This window comes from Chrysochloris asiatica, unplaced genomic scaffold (genome assembly GCF_000296735.1).
Source record: "Chrysochloris asiatica unplaced genomic scaffold, ChrAsi1.0 scaffold00002, whole genome shotgun sequence".
In the NCBI taxonomy this organism is placed as follows: Eukaryota; Metazoa; Chordata; class Mammalia; order Afrosoricida; family Chrysochloridae; genus Chrysochloris; species Chrysochloris asiatica.
This window is the reverse complement of record NW_006408520.1, coordinates 3,246,334-3,268,180: the sequence shown is the minus strand read 5'-3', so window position 1 is coordinate 3,268,180 and position 21,847 is coordinate 3,246,334. Positions and strand designations below refer to the sequence as shown.

Here is a 21,847-nt window from a genome sequence, read left to right as displayed (position 1 = left end):
GGCCAGGAGCAGACTTGCAGAATGTGTCCTTTGGAGATGTAAATTATTATATATGTCTGAGTGGGTTTTTTTGTTTGTTTGTTTGTTTTTTAAAAAGCTAAAGTGGATAGACAGAAATACTGTTAACCAATGGTACATGGAGGGGATTATAATCAATGTAATGAAACAAGGTACATGATTTGTTGAATATAAAACTGATGCTATGCCCTGTAAACTTTCACTCAATCCAAAATAAAAACCTTTAAAAAACAACAACAAAAACAAAAATTCTTCTAATCTCTTACTTCTAAGTTTCAGACTAAAGTAAGGTTGTATTTTATTTATCCAACAAATAAGAATGAACATAAAAGTAGGTGTAACACCTGAATTGGAGTGACTATAGTCTAGAGATGGCAATCAGGTTTGATATATATTCAGAAAAATAACAAATGCTAAAAATCCATTGAAGTTCAGATTTACACTTAAGGAAAAGTAGGCTGAAGTTCAATTTTATAGTTATGTAAAAAAATAGCCATGTTACACACTGTAACCCAATTCCTATACAGAGAAAATGAAATAATGCATTGTTTTTATATCTACCAGAACACCAATTTAAAATCACATAGAAAATGAGGCAGAGAGCATTTTACCTGAAGACCGATGGGGCCAGGTGGTCCAGGGAAACCTCTTGCACCTTCATCACCTTTTTGCCCAAACATTCCCTGTTGTCCCCTAGGACCTGGCTCACCATCACCACCCTAGAGAATAACAACAAAATTCATTACAGACCAGGAGACTAACTGATCAAACAAATTATTATAACAGCGTACTAAGTAATGTAAAAACATCACCAACAAAGAAATAGTATTCAGAATTTATTGCATACTTAGTTCTCAACTGCTTAATATCTATTTCAAATAAAGTCACAATGTTTTTTTCTTATAGAGATCAGCTTGGTTAACTATATTATATAACTTAAATTTGATCTAGGTTGAGCATATAAAGATAGTGAGTCAGTACACAAAATCATCTGGTTCTATAAAAACTCATAAATGTACTCAGGAAGTTGTAATGATTTAGATTTTCTGAACAAAGTGGGATACTCACAGAAATTCCAGGAGCACCGACAGGGCCTTGTAGACCTGGGGGACCAGGAGGACCCTGCCAAAAGATAAAAATCAGTAATGTTAAAACAGAAGCCAGAAGAGCCTCAGCTATATGACTCAGGACATTTCTCTGGTACAGATTTAATAAATACCTCTCCATGTCTTTGGAAAAAGGAAGATCAATGAGAATTTTTTTTTTTTTTTTTGCATTTTGCATTTTGCCAAGTCAACTATTATTTATTTTGTTTCTTGAGCTTCACAACTGTATACTTGCAGCCAGTTTTAAATTGAAAAACACTTTCATTTGTAATGTTGTAGATATTTAAAAATGGATATACTACCATAGGGCCCTGATGTAGCATTGTCTGAGTGTGGCACTGTAGTATAAGCATTGAACTGCAAGATCAGTTTGAACCACAAGGTTAGTGGTTCAAACCCACCAGTCACTCCTTGGAAACCCTATACAAGGTCACTATGAGTTGAACAATTTCCACAGCACTTAACAATAACAATTAGGGTCCTGGTGTGGCACTGTAGTATAAGCACTAGACTGGTAACTGAAATGTCAGCAACTCAAACCCACCAGCAACATGCTACCATAAATCAAGTTGAATATTTACATGTGAATTTTTAAATTTTAATATCAGGTTTCTTTAATGAGAAATGTCTGAATGGGAAAGAGTGGCTATGATCCTTGGCCCTTTAGGAGTACCTCAGACATTTTTAAGGTTTCCTAAAGGCCAAACTTATTTTCAGAACCAATACTAATATACTAATTTTTCCTCCATAACATAGGCAATTGTATGGATGATGAAAATCATTAGTGGGTAAATCATTGGCACCCTAGCACAGATCATGAAATACCTTAGCACAAACTGTAATACTAATGGTTGTAGTATTCATCATCATGTACTTTCATTTAACATGAGAATGGCTTGAGCAGCAGATATAAGAATCCATATTGTTTTATAAAGCTGGACACACAAGGAAATAAAACATTGCCACTCATCTCTCTAAATATTTTTGTTTTGGGGAAAAAGACAGCTATTATTCATTGAAAATGTTATGAGTATATTATGGTTAATCTTAAATTAACCAGCAAAAGTATTTAATATTTCTTAGTTTTAATTTGGTCACATAGACAAAAGCTTTTCAGATTCCTCAATAAATGTCTAGGTGTGCAGAAAGGTCTTTATCATTAAAAGAAAAAAACCCAAAATAACATAAAACCCCATTACCATCAAGTCCATTCTGATCCTGTAAGTCAGAATCCTCACAGATTTTCTAAGACTAAAAGGAGCTCTGGTAGCGTAGGGGTTACGAATCAGGCTACGAACCTTAGGGTCACCAGTTTGAAACTACCAGCTGTTCCATGGGAGAAGATGAGGCTTTCTGCTCCCGTAAAGATTTACAGCCTCAGAAACCCTGTACAGGGTCGCTATGAATCAGAACTGACTCCACGGCACATAACAACAACAACAAAAACAACAATCTTAAGAAAGCAAACTTCATCTTTCTCCCACAGAGTTTGGCTGTTGGAGCAAACCACCAATCTTTCAGTGTTTAACCAAATGCTTAACAGTGCATAACCAGGGCTCCTTTCATTTGTCATAGAGGACTTAAGATACATGAGTTAAAAATAAATAATGACTATGATTATCATACTAGCTTTTTAAAACTTTATTCAATCCCAGATTTATATAGAAGTACATAGCCACAGAATTTATACAGTATTGATGTTATTATCCTTGGATAGGAAGTATGTAATACTATGGGAAAATTGTGAATAGTAAAAGGTATAAAGGTTATTAAATAAATAATGCTTTTTAAACAAGAAGTAGGAAACTTACATTTTCTCCTTTGTCACCCTTGCTGCCTTTTTGCCCTGGTTCACCAATTTCACCCTTTAATTGGAATATTTGAGTTAGTTTATCTCTATCACTTACAATTGTCATTGCAGCTCCATGATTATCATTTGGATTTTTAACTAAAGAAAACCAACCAATTTTGTCTCAAATATCACCAGGATAAGCTAATCATAATAAAAGTACAATAATTTATACAGAACTTTAATTGCAAATTAATCAATAATCATTTGTTTTCCTCCTAGTTTTCAAAGTGCTAAAAGGATGCACATTATCAGAGTATTAATCCACAAAGATTCTATACAGTAATATTTAAATTACATTATTATTTAAAAATATATTGATTCAAACACTTAAAAACAGAGCTATACATTCACAATAAACATATTAGAGTTTTATGTTAGTAAGAGACATGAAAAACATGGTTGTGAAATAAATATGAACCTCATTCTTAAATCTTACTGTGCGATATCCTTGGCATAAAGACTAAACATACATGATTGATTCCTTTCATTTTATACTTATTTCAGGAACAACAAGTTTAAAAAAATAAGTAACTAAACTGGTATTATTTTTGTTGTTCTTTTATGTCGTTTTTCTGTTTATATACCACATTCTATTTAATGGAATAAATACTAATTCTTTAATATAAAACTGGTAAACATATTGAAGGGGTAAGGAATATTGAAAAAAGTATGCTTTGATGTGTTATCTAGCCTTTTATTATTATTATTATTTTAAAGACAGCATTCAGAATTCTTGGTGGAATTTTTTTTTTTTTTCTGAAGTACTAAAATGAATAAAGATACCAACCTTATCCCCATCTTCTCCAGGGGATCCAGCAGGCCCAGCAGGCCCAGGGAGGCCCACAGGGCCTTGCACACCATCTCTCCCTGCTGGGCCTTGGGGACCTTTTTCTCCCTGTAATGAAAATCCAGTAGATAATTTATTTCTTATAGGAAACCTATAGATTAACCATTTGTTACAAGTTTTCAGTGCAGCTGACTATTTATACATTCATACACTGGCTTCTATAGTCAATAAGGAAACTGTTTGGTATCTCTAAGGAAGGAAAAAATCCAAGTAGTAAATGACCACACAAAAAATGTTTATATTCTCTATTGCCAGGATTTCATAACTTTTGCATAAAACAATATTCCTGATGGCACTCTTTGGTTCTTTTATCCACTTATACAATCTGGGAATCTATAAATCATTAGGTTCTATATTTGTATTACTCCTTCATCCCCTTTACCCCACTCCTCAGTCCCTTCTCTATGATTACATTTTATTAGTTTCATATCTGTATTTTTATTTATGTTCATATAATTATATCTCCATCACTACCCCTTATTCAAAAATACTAGTATCTTTGCCTGAACTGATAAAAACACCACTTGCATTTTCTACATCTAGTCTTATCTCCTTCCAGTCTATTTCCCACACTATAACCAGAGGGCTAGTCTGATAACGGAGTCCTGGTGTGGCGCTGTGGGTTAATGAGCTTTTCTGTAAAATCAGTTCAAACTGCTATGTCGGTGGTTCAAGCTCATAAGCTATACCTTGGAAACCCTATACAGGGTCGCTATGGGTCAGAACTGACTCGACAGCAATTAACAACAGCAACAATAATGGAGTCTTGGTGTGGTGCTATAGTAGAAGCAAGCGATGAACTGCAAGGGTGATTTGAACGCCAAGGCTGGTGGTTCAAACTCACCAGCTATTCCTTGGAAACTCTATATAGAGTCGCTATGAATTGGAACTGACTCGACAGCATTTATCAACAATCAGATAATATTATCACCATTCTAAGGAGCTCTGGTAGTGTAGTGGTTATAAATAGGGCTGTGAACCTAAAGGTCAGCAGTTCGAAACTACCAGCCGCTCCGCAGGAGAAAGATGAGGCTTTCTGTTCCTGTAAAGATTTATAGCCTCGGAAATCCTGTACCGGGTCGCTATGGGTCGGAACCGACTCGATGGCACTTAACAACAACAACAACAAGGTCAAAATACTTGTTTATCATTACTCCTAAAATAAAGACCAACTTGCTAATGTGGCCTATCATGATCTGATTCCTACCACTAGCTCAGCCATAGCTGGTCTCCTCTCACCTGGCTTCCTGCATTCCAACCTCTCTACACCTTTTTTTTTCCAGTCCCATATGGTGTATATCATGCCTCTTTAAGTCCCATATCCTGATTACAGGTTGTCCCTTTAGAATGGGATGCTTCCATGAGGACCCTTCACACAGTGAATTCCTTCCATTTTCATTTATATCTCAACACCAATATCCTTTCCAAGAAGAGGCAACTATCAATCCCCTTTCTACTTCAGATTCCTCTATTGCAAAGTGACATCGATCACTGTCATTTCCAACATAACACTATGCAGTGTTGTATTTACATATTTATTTGATGAGTCTTTGATTTTTGTCTCATTGTTCTACTAGGCAGCAAACTTTGTAAGGGCAGCAACTGTGTGCTTTTGTATTTTAAGGCATCCCCAATGCTTTTGGCCTAACGAAGCCACTTTAGGAGCATCTGTTATGGTGTTTAAATAATACATAATATCAGAAATAAACCAATCTTTATAAAACAAAGTTAACTTGTTGACTCTGACTTAAGACTTACTGATTTCTATATAATATTGTTTTTCAAAAATATGCCCCTGGTGTCACCTTGGAAATCTTATTTCCTTTAATTTAAATAGCATGTCATCTTAAACCAATCTATAATTATAAGAACTTCTGTACATAGTGAACTGTATTACTTTGGATGCAAAATGTGACTCAGATATATGCCCTTTATTTGATAAATCTCCTTGCTACCATAAATTTAACAGTTGACTCTTGTACAAGGATGTTTATAAATAAGACAAATCAATTTCAGCTGCCTTCATTATAGACACATAATCTCCTGCTAGGAAACACTAGTCATTTACTTCTTCAGACTGTGTCCTATGTGGAGACAGGAAAAACCCTTCAACTTCTCCATATCAGTCTACATTTAGAGTCTCCATTTATAATTCTGTAAGGTGACTTAATTCTTCTTCCATTATGTATCTCCTGGATCACAATGTACATGACTACTAGAAATAGCCATCTCTTCATAAACCGTCACCACTTTTACCCATGTATTTATACAAGTAACTAAACCTTTACCAAAAAATGCACAGCCACTGAGTTATTTCTGACTCAGTGATCCTAGAACGTAGAAGAGAACTGCCCCATAGGATGTCTAAGACTGTATATCTTTATGGAATCAGACTTCCATATCTTTCTCTCACTGAGTGGCTGCTGGTTAAATATATCAACATTCAGTTAGCAGCCAAGTGTTTTAACATCTGCATCATCAGAATCCTTAGCAAAATCTTACCTCTGGAAAGTGGACAGAATTAGCTACATTTTTCCACTTGACTAGGTATGGTCTTGTTTTTAGATTGTACCTACAGACTAAATTTTTACTATAATTCAGAGAATCTATCTATTCCTTCTTACTTAAAAGGTAATTTATGCATTTGTTATCTGTTTATTTATTCATCCTTTTTCATGAAAGCTGTGTTTCGCACACTGATAATAATACCAATTATTCATTGAATATAGTCACCATTCTGTAAAGATCTTTAAAAATGTCACTTTATCTAATCGTTAGAAAATACTGTGATTGTCTTTTGTTTTGTTTTTAGAGATGAGGAAACAAATCCTCATTTTATTGAGATGTTTAATAACTTAGTCAATATCATGAACTAAATAAATGATACAGTTAAGTGCCTTATGAAATTAGACTGGTTTCAAGTCAGCAGCTTTGGTCTACTTTGTGTCTCTTAACTCTCTCAATATTTGCTGATTGCTTTCCTATTATTTATAAAATAGGTCAATATACACAAAGTACGATAAATCATAATGAGTAATAAGAAGACGCAAAGCAGTCTATCTTAGTAGACTGCTGCCATCTTACAGTTCCATGACTTATTTGAGGTGATTTACATTTATCATTCCTACTCCCTTATCATCTACTTTCTCTTTGAACCCCACTGCAGTTATTTTAAAGGTACAAATGACAACCTGGCGAAATTACAATCTCTTTTATCACCTTTTAATACTCTTGATCTTTAGCTACACTCAACAAAGAAGAGCCTTTTTCTCTCTCTTTGCCTCTGTAATGATATACACCTGGATATTTTCTATTACTCATGACTTTCACTTTCTTGCTCTCTTACTCTCTCTCTCCCTGGATTCTTTCAGACCTTCCACCCATTATTCTTCCTAAATTATAGATCAAGACTATGATGGTTAATTTTAAATGCCAGCAGTTTAGCCAAGGGACTCCTGGTGTGGTCCTGTAAACTCAGCACTGGCCTTTGAACCACAAATTCGGCAGGTCAAACCCACCAGGTGCTCCTCTGTAACCTTACACAGGGTTGTTATGAGTTGGAACTGACTCAACAACACATAGAGTTTAGCCAAACACTCTCTAATTACTGTTCCAAGATTTAAAGTAATGCAACATTATGCTCTGGTGAAGCATTAAACTGTGAAATGAAAGGTCAGCGGTTTGAGCTTACTGTTGCTCTGTAAGAGAAACATGCCTGCTTCCATAAAGATTTACAACCACAGAACACCTATAGCGTGAATATATTCTTCCTATAGGTTGCTATGAGTCAGTATCGACTTGATGGTAGTGGTATGGTTTGGTTTTTGAAATGTAGTGTCATGTAATTACCATCCATAATGGAAACTAGGCTAGTGAAGCTAGTTAAACAATTAAAAGGAGGAGTTTCCTTAGGACGTGGTGTATCCCTCAAACTTTAAATAGATATTTTGGCAGAACTTTTTCTTTTCACTTATTTTGGGTTGCCTGATCTATGGATCTTGGGATGCAAGACTGCAGATGTTTCCAATTTGTCATAGAGCCCATGGATTATGATGTGCCAGGTCCTGCAATCCAGTGAGTTAATTCATTCAAGTGAGAGAATCTCTCTTCTCTATCTCTTTCAAATTGATTCAATTTCTCTAGAGATCCCTGACTAAGACGACATGTTCATCTAACATTTTTATTACCATTTTATGCTATTGTACCTGAGTTGATACCATCCTTAAAGAAAACTACCTAATGTGGTGTCTATCACCAAGTTGTTTTCAATACCTATGTGTTGAATGAAAGAACAATTGAATGAACATCCAGGAAGGAAAAGAGTAGTAAGGGAGAAAGGACAAACTGGATATTCCCTTGTCTTTACCACAGCCATGATGTATCACCAACAATACTCAGGCCCAAATTGGAGCTCTTAAGTTATTTTGCACCAATAATTTCTCATTAAAGTTCATTTTGTATCACTTATAATGTTCTTCCATATTCTTCACTTTCAGCATTTTAGTGAAATCCTGGTGTGGTGCTGTAAGATTAGCAGTGGATTGTAAAGCACAGCGTCAGCGATTCAAACCTACCAGCTACTCCTCAGAACTGACTTGATGGCACTTAACAACAACAATTTTTCATACAGCAAAGGTACTTATCCACTTCAAACTCAATCACTATATTGTTGTTGTTGTTATGTGCTGTGGAGTAGGTTCCAACTCATAGCGACCCTGCATAGGGTTATGAGGCTGTAAATCTTTACGGCAGCAGAAAGCCTCATCTTTCTGCCATGGAACTGCTGGTAGTTTCGAACTACTGACCGTGAGATTAGTAGCCCGATTTGTAACCACTACACAACCGGAGCTCCTTTTCACAATTATCTTTGCACAATTATTATCTTCTTTAATTAGCATATTCTCAATTAATATAAAAAGCCAATATATGGTTACCCTATATTTGTGAACAACTTTGTTTGAAAGAGCCCTATTTAATTTTCTCACATCCTTTCCTGGTGCTCAGTATACCACAAATTTGATTAAGCAAAATTTTAGCTTCTGAGTTTGGTTGGAAACTGTAAAAGTTACGAGCAGGAAATAAAAAAGATTTTTTCCCCAGTTGCTTATTATTAACATCTCAGAAAACAATATCTAAAATTCAACTCTATTAAATATTCAACAAATTAACTTAGAAAGAAATATGTTGCTTTAAGTCTTATATAAAAGGTGCTTTTTCATGTCATCTAAAAATTCTATCCTTTAGTGGTATGGTTCCATTTAGACTTTCTAACTGATATCTGACAGTTAATGGTCTATAGAAAGCAATTTTTAATGACCTGGAACTACCTGAATAATGCCATAGACAAAATAATAAGAGAAAATGTCTGGACAATGAGAACAATCCACTTGCTGAAACAGAAATCTTAATGATAAGGAAGTATTTTGACAATCATAGGCTTAAACTGAATTTTATATGCCAAGGTTTTATGTATGTACAATTATTAAACTTAAAAACATTTTAGTGTTTTATGGTCAGTAATCCTTGTCTACATTTGCTAAATGTGTTTGCATTATAATGTTGGAGATTCTTTTTCTAATTAAGATAATTGAATTTAAAGTAGGAACAAAAATAGTGGGTAAATCTTGTGAAAGAAATATAAACCCAATGAATAGCCTGTAATAACTAAAACATAAATTTTAAAAAGCTAATAAATATAAGATGAAGTAACCGGTCAGCTATTTCTCATCTCATTCACTGAACATGAAAGCCTACATTACAAGACAAGGGCAGATACTTTCTCTGAGTTTCATTTACAGACTAAGAAAATGATTGACAATGAAGTACTACAACAGGAGTGAAGAGTTCACACTTTTCTAATATAAAGCAGTAAGGTATAGTTTTAATCAAAACTACAATTTTATATCTTAAAAGGAACAAAATCAGAAGCCTTTTACATTGATAATATCCAACTCCCTCACAGGTATTAGAGTTTCATAAAGGGTGGAAAAATGTCATCTCCTTTAATTGAATTTGAAATTTTATCTGTTATAAATATAAAAAGAAGTGTTTTTGTATGCTGGGCACATCTGCAGTGAGAAGTCAGTGGGGTACGAAGAGCTATTATTCTTGAATGAAAGTAATAACTTGTGCAGGGTAGCAGTATAATATATTTCCCCCCTTGAAATTACTTACAGGAGCTCCTTTTTCTCCAGCTGGACCAGGAGGACCCTGAGGTCCTGGACGCCCCGGCAAACCAATTGAGCCAGCGGTACCTGCTGAACCACGTTCTCCTGGTGAGCCCTAATATATGGGAAAAGAAGTATTATTAATGACGGAGAAAGATATTGTCTGACACTTATTTAACAGTGGAATCTTATGGTCTAGTAAACAATACAAAAGTAACTGTTAGACAATTGCATGCTCTCAAAGAGGAACAATTGTATCCACTACTTGACACACTCATTTTTGCCCCACTATTATGCAGATATTGAGGTTAGGGGATATTGATGAAGAAAAACCTATTTCAAATTTAGTAAGTTTAATATGCTCGGTTAGGCATTGGGCTGCTAACCTCTTGGTCAGTAGTTCGAATCCATCAGCCACTCCGCAGGACAGAAAAAAATTAGTTTTTTTGCTACTAATATTTACAGCTGTGGAAACCCTAGACCAATTTACTATGAGTCAGAACTGACTTGACAGCACACAACATACAATTTTATAATATTTTCCCTCTAGTCAATATTTCAATATCTGCTTAATCTATGGGAAAAAATTGAATCTGCAAACTAGTGGGAATAGTTGTTCTTCTATTTCTATACTCTTCTTTCTCCAAAAAGTCAGTTAATCACTTAGTGATTCTCAGTGGCTCTCAACTTGGAATGTCTTTAAATTCACTACCTACTTAATTTTACTGAAATGTTCATTCAATAAAAGGATTACAAATAAATTTACTACTAAATTTCCTGACTTATTTTTTCCCATTAAAATCACAAGCTACATATATAACCATTTTAGTTCGGCAGTTATCTTAATGCTGAAGTAGTTAAAATAAATGGAAAAGATGTAAGTTGAAATATTAGTATGGCACTGTGGGTTAATGCGCTGGACTCAATATCAGTTTGAATGGCAAGGCTGACAGTTCAAGCTCACCAACCACTCCTCAGAAACCCTATACAGGGTCGCTATGGGTTGGAACTGACTTGAGAGTATTTTACAGCAAACAATATAAAAAGAAAAAGTTATTTGGTCTCTCATTTTTCTTCTTAGGACTCACTGAATCACTGTTTTAGTTTTTCCTTAATTATTATGTATTTTAAATTTATAAGATGGAAAAATTTAGAGGAATTTTACCAAAACTATGAGTAAAAGACATTGGGCATTTGATTTTGATATAAACAAAAAGTGGTGTTTTGGACTCTTAAGCAAATGTTTAAAAACCAATGCACAACATGTTCTTCACACTGCATATCAATTATTCAAAGAAGGGTTGTGTGGATAACAAATTTTTACTAATGAAATAGTCTATATTCTGAAGAGAAAATTTTAGTTGCACGAGAAAATTGTTTATGTAGTCTGCATAAAAGTACCTAAATTTCTGTCAACGTATTTTCTTTCTGATTCAATAATATTAATGATTAACATGAAAGATAATCAACAAGTGATATGACTGTTAATCAGTAGGCAGACTTTCGATGAGTGAGTTAAGAGACCAGTTGGGCTTGAAGTAAGGACAAGTGAATCCTCTAAAAGTTTATGATTAAGAAGTGTGGCCCTAAAAAACTGAAAGGAATGTGATGATGTTCAACAGAAGGCAAAATACAATGTGACCAGAGTTATTCCATTTTATTCAGATGAACATTAACATCCGTAAGTAGAAATAAACATGTATTTGAGGAACAAATTTATCATGGTTCAATGGCATACTAAGTGACAATAATATGTTTTTAATATTTCACTTGCAAAACCTTAAAACGAATTACTGCCTTACCAAATTAGAAGTGAGTGTTCTTATTTGTAATTAGCTATACAAGAAGGGATACAATTTTGATCTCTCAAGCCATGGTATCTTTCTTTAATTTTCCTTTTAAATTTAATCTCCAACAATTTGAACACAACCTAAAGTACGCTATGTTAACTGACAGGTAAGAGACTGGAAGAATCACAAGAAATTTTGCAAGTACTGAGCCCATATGATTTGCATAGTTTAGAAACAAAGACTTCTAAGGCTCAGGGTCTAGCTGATATGACCTAATTCATTACAAAGTGTTTTATTGTTTTTCCTACAACAGTGAGTACTTCATAGTGAGAATTAATTTTTTTTTTCCCCATTAGATGCTTTCTATCCATTTATTTCATAAATATCGTATGGTTAATAAATAGGAGAAATGTGAGCATTTAAGGCCACTTTTATCAGAACAAGCCCTTTGTTGATTGAGCACATTCTAAAATGAGAAAACTTAATGTATGTTGTTGTTAAGTGCTGTCAAGTCGGTTCTGACTCATAGTGACCCTGTATAGGGTTTCCGAGGAGCAGCTGGTGGCTCTGAACTGCAACCTTATGGTTTGAAGTCCAGTGCTGATACTGCAGCGTCTTACTAGGAGTCCAAAGCAATGTATGGAAGCTCTTATTCTCCTTTGTCCACATAGTTATTCCTCATTACTCATTTAGTTCACATGAGCTCTGCTATACTGATTACAATATTTTTCTATGTCACTATTTCTAACTAGTTTCTTTTTTTTAAATGACAACAAAGCTAATTGTTCTCAGTTTTGATAGCTTTTCCACAGATTGTGCTTCCTCAGCAGGGAATTTTCATAGAGTTATACCTCTTATTTGAAAGAACTCTGAAGTAGTTTGGGTTCATTCATCATTTTAAGAACCTATTCATGCTTGATTTTCTAAAAAAAACATAGGTAAATGTACATTGTAATTTTTATCATATTAGAAGTATGATCTTTCACATCGTCTACTATATTGTAGACATATTCCTCACATAGTCTACTATAATGCTCTAGGTTTTGAATCAGCCTCTTCCGGATAATTTTAAATAACATTTCACACAGAGAATTTTGTCTTACAACTATCTCACTGATCTTTTCATTAATATACTCAAAGAACAAAGTGTTTATTGCATTCATTCAACTAACTGATATAATAAGGTGATAATTCATTTGATGGTGGTGGTGGTTATGTGCCGTGGAGTCGGTTCCAGCACACAGTGACCCTGTAAGGGATTCTGAGACTGTAAATCTTTACAGGAGCAGGAAGCCTTATCTTTCTCTTTTGGAACAGCTGGTAGTTTTGGACTGCTGACCTTGAGGTTAGTAGCCTGACTCATAACCACTACACTACCAGAGCGCCTTAATAATTCATTTAAGGACATAATAAAATTAGAAATCTGTATTGTTTCCTTTTTTAAAGTATATGAGCATGATGACATGTTATAAATTTAAGAGGGCATACAGTATGCCTATAGGAGCATGGTGGTGCCATAGGATAAGCACTGGAACTGAGAACCACAAGGTTAGCAATTTGAGCCCATCAGCTGCTGCTATTTGGGAGAAAGATGAGGCTTTCTGCTTCCACAAAGATTATAGACTTGGAACTGTTATACAGACTCTCTTTGAGTAGGGAATAACTCAGCAACACTTAGCAACAATAAAGTATGCATGTACAGTCAATAGAAAGTTTCACAATTTGCAAAGGGCATTAATTGAATGTGTATTTTCATTAGAAGATATAGTATCAAAATTTAATAAGCTATATATTACCTTAAATTGTTTCATTATGATTGATACTACATGAAAATACAACTTGACTTTTACTGTTTAGTACTTTAAACAGAGCAAGATAATTCACATAATAATTATTTTAAAGTATCTTCAGTAGAAAAATAATACTGATTTGAATCGATGTCAATATGGTTTTTTTTTTTTACAGATTTTATGGTTTTTATAAGAAATCTTAAATATTTTAAATTTTCTTAGAGCATTTGTGGAATCAAATTGCAGATTGAATTTTACAGTGTAGCCTACATTAAATTAATAATAAAAACATTAATTTTCTGTAGATAAAATATTGCTTATGATCTTGTCATAGCTCATAAAGTTTGAAACAATGCATGAAAACAAAGAGACAATTTTTTAATGTATATTTGTGTCCTAAAGTACTCTTATGATTTCTTTTTCCATTAGTTATTTCAAACACAATATAAACCTGCAGATTTTTAATAATAGCAGTCTCTGAGGTAATTTTGTATTTTACATATTGAAATGAAAAGAGAAAATATCTGATGTTACCTATCTATGAGTTAAGTGAATGATGAAGCACACTTGCAAATATGATTTAAACATTCCCAGGCCAACTTTTAAAAGAATAAACTGTGTGAATTCTAATCTCCAAAATTACTGAAGAAGTTCCAAAAAAATAAAACACTGAAATGAAAAATTAACCACTTTATTCAAAGACAAATCTATGCAAACATTCAATTTTTTTATCCAAAAATGGTAAGCATTTACTTATAGTGATCAAAATTATTACATTGCTGAATAGTTCACTATAGTAAAGAAAAGAAGGCTTAAATTATCACATAAATGCAAAAATTATATCTAAAATGAATGTTTGCGTATAACCTCAAGACGAGCTGTTCGAAACTACTATCTGTTGGGGAAAGATTAGGCTTTCTGCTCCCGTAATGATATATAGCCTTGGGAATTCTATTCAAGGTCACTATGAGTCAGAACGGTACTCCACGGCACACACCGTGTGTATGTATGTGTGTGTGCATGTGTCTTCGTGTGACGCTGCCGGTTAATGCACTGGATTGCAGAGTCGGCGCTTCAAGTTCACCAGCTACTCCTCGGAAACACTATAAAGCATTGCTATGAGACTAAACCAATTCAAAGGCATCTAACATTTTTGTTAAGTGCCGTAGAGTTGGTTCTGACCCATAGCGAGCCTGCATAGGATTTCCGAGGAGCGGCTTATGAACTTGAACCGCCACTCTTGCTCTTCAAACTGACTTTGCAGTCTAGCTCATAGATAGATAGATAGATAGATAGATAGATAGATAGATAGATAGATAGATAGATAGATAGATAGATGAGAGGGCTTCAGAAAATTCAAAACAATTTAATTCAAAGGCAATAGAATTTTTCCACAAACTTTTGTAAGCCTCCTCATATTTTAAAAATGTAAATATAGATGGGAAATTATATAGAAAAACTAAGATCTTGAGGTTTATGTGACATACCTAAGATCAATCACACAAGTTTTTTAAAAAGAAGTTCCCCGCCCCCCCGCACATTGTTGCTGTTAATTGCCATTGCATCGTTTCCTACTCATAGTGACCCTGTATAGGGTTTCTGAGCAGCTGCTGGTGAGGTTTGTGGTTCAAACCAACCTTGTGGTCCAGTGTTTATCCTACAGCACACATCAATTTTTCACGTAAGACTGATGTCAATCTTTAAATCTATCTGATCCATCTCACTTCAGGAATGGTATTTTCCACCAAAAGTTTTTTACTGAAAAGGACTTACTGAAGGTGCTAAAATCTACTGAAATAGCATTTTACAAATCTGTGATTTAAATAGCAGAGAACATGTGGCAAATTAAAAATATTCCAAAGGCAACAGTATTTGTATGTGTTGTCATATGAATTAGAATGATAATATCATAAGTACTCTTTTATTTAAAAATCCAGCATTAACCAACACTGAAAATATGTACAATTTTCTCTTCTTTGAAAGTGAAAAGTGAACATTTACCTGCTTTGAAAAGGGAGTCAGTCATTTACTCCTTTCAGTGAACCTTTATCTCCTCCTATAGGTACTTTGTCTATGGCTTACAATGGTAATTATGTTTATGGAAAAATGAGAATTGTGATTGTTTCTCTACTCCTTCATACAGAAGAGAATATCAAAATAAATATTATCTCAGTTTCTTTCACACTGTGTTTTACATTCTTCAAAATATTTGTAAAATAAATACAAGTGATTAACTGAGAAATCATCTCAACATCCTTCACTTAAAATGCAGTCCACTAGAGAGAAAAACAGAGACCTGGTATGGATCAGCACTGGACTGCTAACTGGAAGGTTGACGGTTCAAACCCCCCAGCCACCTTTCAGAAATCACATACAGGGTTGCTATGAGTCACAACCAATTCAATGACACGCAACAACAATAACAATACAGAAAAACAGAAGAATAAACACCAAAGGTCCTATTGTACCATAATTATATGCTGGTGGTGTAGTGGTTATATGTTGAGCTGCTAACCACAAGGTCAACAGTTAGAACCCACCAGTCATTCTGGAGTAGAAAGAAAAGGGTATCTACTCCCCTCTGATTTTCAGCCTTAGAAACCCTATAGAGAATTGATATGAGACAGAACTGACAGGACAGCAAACAACATATATAGCCTGGTGTGACACTGTAGGATAAGCACTGGATTGTAAATCACAATGTTGGAAATCACAAACACCATAATTCAGATGTACAGATTTTTTCGTCTTCTTTATTCATTGTCCAATTTTCACATGCATATGTTGTTGTTGTTGTTGTTAAGTGCCGTCGAGTCGGTTCCGACCCATAGCGACCCTGTACAGGGTTTCCGAGGGTGTAAATCCTTACGGGAGTAGAAAGCCTCATCTTTCTCCCGCGGAGCGGCTGGTAGTTTCGAACCGCTGATCTTAAGGTTCGCAGCCCGATTCGTAACCACTACGCTACCAGAGTAGCAAATGAAAATACCATGGCTTGGGTCAGGCACACTTAAGTTCTCAAAATCTTTGCTCTTTAACACTTTAGTGAGGTCTTTTGTATCAGATTTGCCTAATGCAATTGTGGTTGTTAAGTGCCTTGGAGTTGAAAACATCCAATGATTTCTTGACTTCTGCTTTCATTAGCATAGTTTGTAGATCCAGGTAAATTTAAGTCTTTGACAACTTCAAACTTTTTCTGTGTTGCTGTTGTTGTTAAGTTTTGTCAAGTCAATTCCGACCCATAGCGACTCTGTGTAGGGTTTCCAAGGAGCAGCTGGTGAGCTTGAACTGCCAACCTGGCAGTTCAAATGGCTTTGCAGTCTGGTGCATTAACTCACAGCGCCACACCAGGACCAATTGTGAGGATTTTCATTTCATTTATATTGAAGTGCAATCCATACTGAAGGTTTAGGTTTTTGATCTTTATCAGGAAGCATTTAAAGTCTTTGTTGCTTCCAGGAAGGAAGGTTAAGTCATTTTCATATGTTGCTATTGTTGTTAAGTGCCACTGAGTCAGTTCCACTCAGTGACCCTGTGGAGTGGCTGGTGAGTTTCAACCATCCACCTTTCAGCTCAAATGACTTTATGGTCCAGAGCTTATCCTAGTGCTACAGGGTATTAATGACTCTTCCTCCAATCCTGATGCCACATTCTTTGTCATATAATTAATTAGTAGTCAAGCACTTAATAAGTCTCCACCTGGAGACTCAGACTCTAATGCTAAGACTCTTATTAAGCATACTATTACATTTGCTTTAATCTCTGTCTAATTCTTACCGAAATAATTGCCACCAATCCTAGTATTTGCACTGTAGCATCAGTACTGTACTGCAAATTACAAGAGTGGCAGTTCAAACCTCAATAATGCTATAGGGGTCACTATGAGTCAGAACTCACTCAAGGACACTTAACAACAGCAACAAGGATGTAGCTTCGTATCAGAAAGGGGAAAAAGTGTGGAGGCGCTATTATTCAAGAAAAATATTTCACTTGAGTTTTTTAGATGCAAACTGAAAACTTGCATGCAATATGTTTATATACAAAGTGAGTTTACAGAAATATAAAATGTTTTTCCAGTGCATGTGCAATATGCAAAAAGAGGTTACACTGCCTTTCTCTCTGGTTGTTATGTCCCTTGCTGCTTTCTGCCTTGTGTGTGTGTGCATAAAGACATCCACTTAGTGAACAAAACCCTTGAGATTAGAAAACATGCCTGTGCTTAGATTGATATCTATTACCAGTTCTTGATACAGCATCATGCATACAGTGAACTCTTGGTTTTGTCAGAGCTTGAAATGCCCAAAGTCACAGCAGCCTCTTGGGATAATTTTGTTTGTCTTTAAGTAAGAGCACTACAAAATGTTCTTCAATATACATTCTCTCCTAGTAGAAAACATTTAGAGAGTCATAACCTTGAAATGCCACTTCTTTTTACAAATATGACTAAAATTATGGAGGCCTTCAAAACTTATCTGATGCTTTTGAATCAGTTCCAGGTCATAATGACCCTGCACAACAGAATGAATAACTGCCCAGTTCTGCACCATTATCAAAATCATTGCTATATCTGAATTGTTGTAGTCACTGTGTGAATCCAAAAGGGTCTTGCTTTTATTCTCTGACCCTCCACTTCACCAAGCATTATGTCCTCCAGGAAATGGTTCCTCCTGATAATATGTACAAACTACCTAATACAAAGTCTTACCATTCTCCTATCTAAGGAGTGTTCTGATTGTACTTATTCCAAGATATTTGTTGGATCTTCTCTAAGGTCATGGTATATTCAGTATTCTTCACCAGTACCACAATTCAAAAGCATCAATTAGTTTCCTGTGGTCCTTATTTATTGTGCAGCTTTTCCTAGCATATAAGGCAATTGAAAATACCATGGTTTGGATCAGGCACACCTTACTTATCAAGGTGAGATGTTTGCTTTTTAGAGGTTACTGGCAGCAGGTTTAGCCACAGCAATGTGCTGTCATGATTACTACTTCCATGAGCATTGATTGTGGATCAAAGTAAAATGAAATCCTAGACAACTTCCATCTTTTCTCCATTTATAATAATTTGCTTATTTATCCAGTTGTGAGGATTTTTATCTTCTTTATGTTAATGTGTACCTTTTCCCTAAATTGCATTCTTAGCTATAATTGATTTTTATTTATTGTTCCAACCTGTGGTGCCTTGAATTTATTTAATATGGCTTTTCTACCCAAAGTCTTCTTAATTCCCACCAAGTGATTGTGTGAGACCATGCAAATAAAATATATAGGACTCTAAAAGCTGGGATTGATTGGTTTTTCCTTTCAGCTAGGTTTAAAAAGAACCTTCTCAAAAGGAAAGATGGAAGATCTCAGGACAATCAAGAAGGAAGAGTAATGCATGAGATCCCTAGCTAGAGAAATAACGAAGGCAGTGGTGATGGCAGAGGTGGTGGCATGGAGAGACAGAGCAGCTTCATGTTTTAGGCTCATGGACTGAGTAAAGATGAGTACCTACAGGCAAGAGACTGGCTTGCAGTTATGCCCTTTGGACATTCAGCAGCTTCATGTTTTAGGCCCATGAACTGAGTAAAGCTGAGTACCTACAGGCAAGAGACTGGCTTGCAGTTATGCCCTTTGAACATTCACAATCTGGCTAAAAGAACTTTGTAACGCTTGACCAAGCAAGGCAGAGACCAAGGAGCCATATGGCTGAGAGATCAAAGACAACAATGAGGTATGCCTGACATAGGGCAAGCAAGAGGTGTTCCCGGCTGGAGAACTGCTGCGTCCTGAGTTGATTTTGATCCTAAATTGTACCCTGTTCACTTCCCTGATAAACCCCATAATATCGAGTTTGTTACGAGTTCTGTGTGGCCCTTACATTGGATTATCGGACCAAGATGTGAAGCAGAGTGTTGTGGAAGGATGGTTGGTGTCAGAGTAGGATAAAGACAATTGTAGGGTAGAATCTGACCTCTGCTTCACAGGGGCCAATGAATCAATTTGACTCTCCTTTCCCCTTGTGAAGCCAGGGGAAGTCAGACATAGCTCCCACATGGTTTTTGTACAGCCCAACATAATTAACTTAAGCAAAAGTCATTCTTACCTTTGTATTCTTTGTTCTATTTCTTAATATATTGCTTACTACTTACTCTGTTATTTTGGGAGTGACTCTGTAAGTTAAGCACTGGAATGTAAGTCACAAGGTACACCGTTCAGCCTACAAGCTGCTCTATAGCAGATGAGACTTTCTGTTCCTGCAAAGATACATCCTGGAAACCCTATATAGGGTCACTATGAGTTGGAACTGACTCGATGACACTTAACAACAACAACTATGCTATTTTAGCTATTTCAAATTTGTCTTCCCTAGAAAACCATAAACTGTTTATAATAAGTACTTCAAGTTTCCTTCACTTTCAGCAAGCAAGGTTGTACCATCTGCATATCACAGTTACTAATCAATCTTCCTCCCATCCTTTTACAGTGATTGTCTTCTTATAATCCAGCTCCTCAGATTATTTGTTCAGCATACAGATTGAATAAATATGAACAGACATACAGATTGAATACTTATTCAACTCTATTTCTCTTGACAAAATAGTTCGAAGTGGTAGGAAAGAGTCAAGAGGACTTGGGAAAAAATGCATTATTTAAAAAAGTTAGTTATGTAGATTATTTAGAAAGTTAAAATTCTATATATCTAAAAATTGGTTTATACAATGTGCTGTCATGCATTTTACCTTGAGAAAATAAACTATGAACTTGGACAAAGTTTTTCCCTTCTCTAAGTTTCAAATCCCTTGCCTTTTAAACTGAAATAGCAACTATCATGCCAGGTTATGAAAATAAAATATGATGAAGAATATTAAGTATTTAGCAAGTTAAGCATACCCTGATGCTAGCCAAAAGGAAAGAGGTTCAAAACCACCTAGAGGTTCTCTGGAGGGAGTTGAAGATCTGTGTCCAAAAGGAAAGCAGTTCAAAACCACCCAGAGGTTATCTGGAGAAAGTTTAAGATCTGTGTCCAAAAACCACAGTTTTGAAAACCCTGTGGTTTCTGTTCTACTCTTATTGTTAAGTGCCTCAAGTTGGTTCTGACTCATAGCATCAGTGTATAGGGTTTCCAATGAGTGGCTGGTGGGTTTGAACCACCAACCTTGGATTAGCAGTCCAGTGTTTATCCTACAGTACCACACCAGGATTCTACATAGGGTCATCATAAATTAGGATCAACTCAACAGCAATTACCAATAACATCAGCACAAGAGCTGAAAGCACAAACACTTCCTTTTTCATTTATCCTTTATCAGGAGCCCTGGTGATGATATGGGTAAGGCTTAGGGCTTCTGACTAAAGATCAACAGTTCCAACTCATCAACCACTCCACAAGAGGAAGAATATAGCTTTCTGCGCCCTTAATGATTTACATGCTTGGAAATGCTACATAGGGTTTCTATAAATTGGAATCAACTCAATGGTAGTAGGTTTGATCGGTTGTTTTTCTGTTTTGTTTTTGGTGTTTCCCTTTGTACTCTCCTCACGTTATCTTCTTCAGAGAATCATCACTTTTGATACGTTTCCTTTATATGAATATATCTTGAATCTTTGTTCTGTGAATTTCAGTCCTGTATTTACCATTACTTGGCAAGATTCCCAAAGGCGAAGTTAACACGTTGCTGTTATTGTTGTTAGGTTCCATCAAGTTGGTACCAACTCATCACGAACCTATGCACAAAAGAACGAAACAATGTCTGGTCCCGGGCCAACCTCACAATTGTTGGCACTCTTGAGCCACTTTGCCAATCCATCTCACCGGGGATCTTCCTCTTTTTCTCTGACTCTCCATCTTACTGAACATAATATCCTTCTCCAGCGACTGTTACCTCCTGACAATATGTTTGAAGTATGAGAGATGAAATTTGGCCATCCTGGCCTCCAAAGAGCACTCTGGCTGCACTTCTTTCAACACAGATCTGTTGGTTCTTTTGGAAGCCAATGGTACTTTCAATATTCTACTCCAACACCATAACTCAAAGGCAGCAATTCTTCTACAGTCTTCCTTATTCACTGTCCAGCTTTCACATGCATATGAGTTTACTGAAAATACCTTGGCTTGGGTCAGGTGCACCTTAGTCCTCAAGCTGACATCTTTGCTCTTCAACACTTTTTTAAAAAAGGTTTTGTGTAGCAGATTTGCCTAATGCAATACATAGTTTGATTTCTTGACTGCTGCTTCCATGAGTGTTGATGGTTGATCCAAGAAGAATGAAGTCCTTGACAACTTCAATCTTTT

General features: G+C 35.6%; 1 protein-coding gene across 4 annotated transcripts in view; it reads right to left on the bottom strand.

The window, feature by feature from the left end:
* The window catches only part of COL11A1 (collagen, type XI, alpha 1), a 357,092-nt gene that overhangs the window by 86,334 nt on the left and 248,911 nt on the right, over window positions 1-21,847 (bottom strand). For all 4 annotated transcript variants that reach the window (XM_006830900.1, XM_006830902.1, XM_006830899.1 and 1 more), the window contains 5 exons: window positions 9,998-10,105; window positions 3,764-3,871; window positions 2,936-2,989; window positions 1,087-1,140; window positions 630-737 (listed from right to left, as the gene is read on the bottom strand). In XM_006830900.1, the coding sequence (XP_006830963.1) occupies window positions 630-737; window positions 1,087-1,140; window positions 2,936-2,989; window positions 3,764-3,871; window positions 9,998-10,105 (432 nt within the window). The remainder of the gene's footprint in view (window positions 1-629; window positions 738-1,086; window positions 1,141-2,935; window positions 2,990-3,763; window positions 3,872-9,997; window positions 10,106-21,847) is intronic.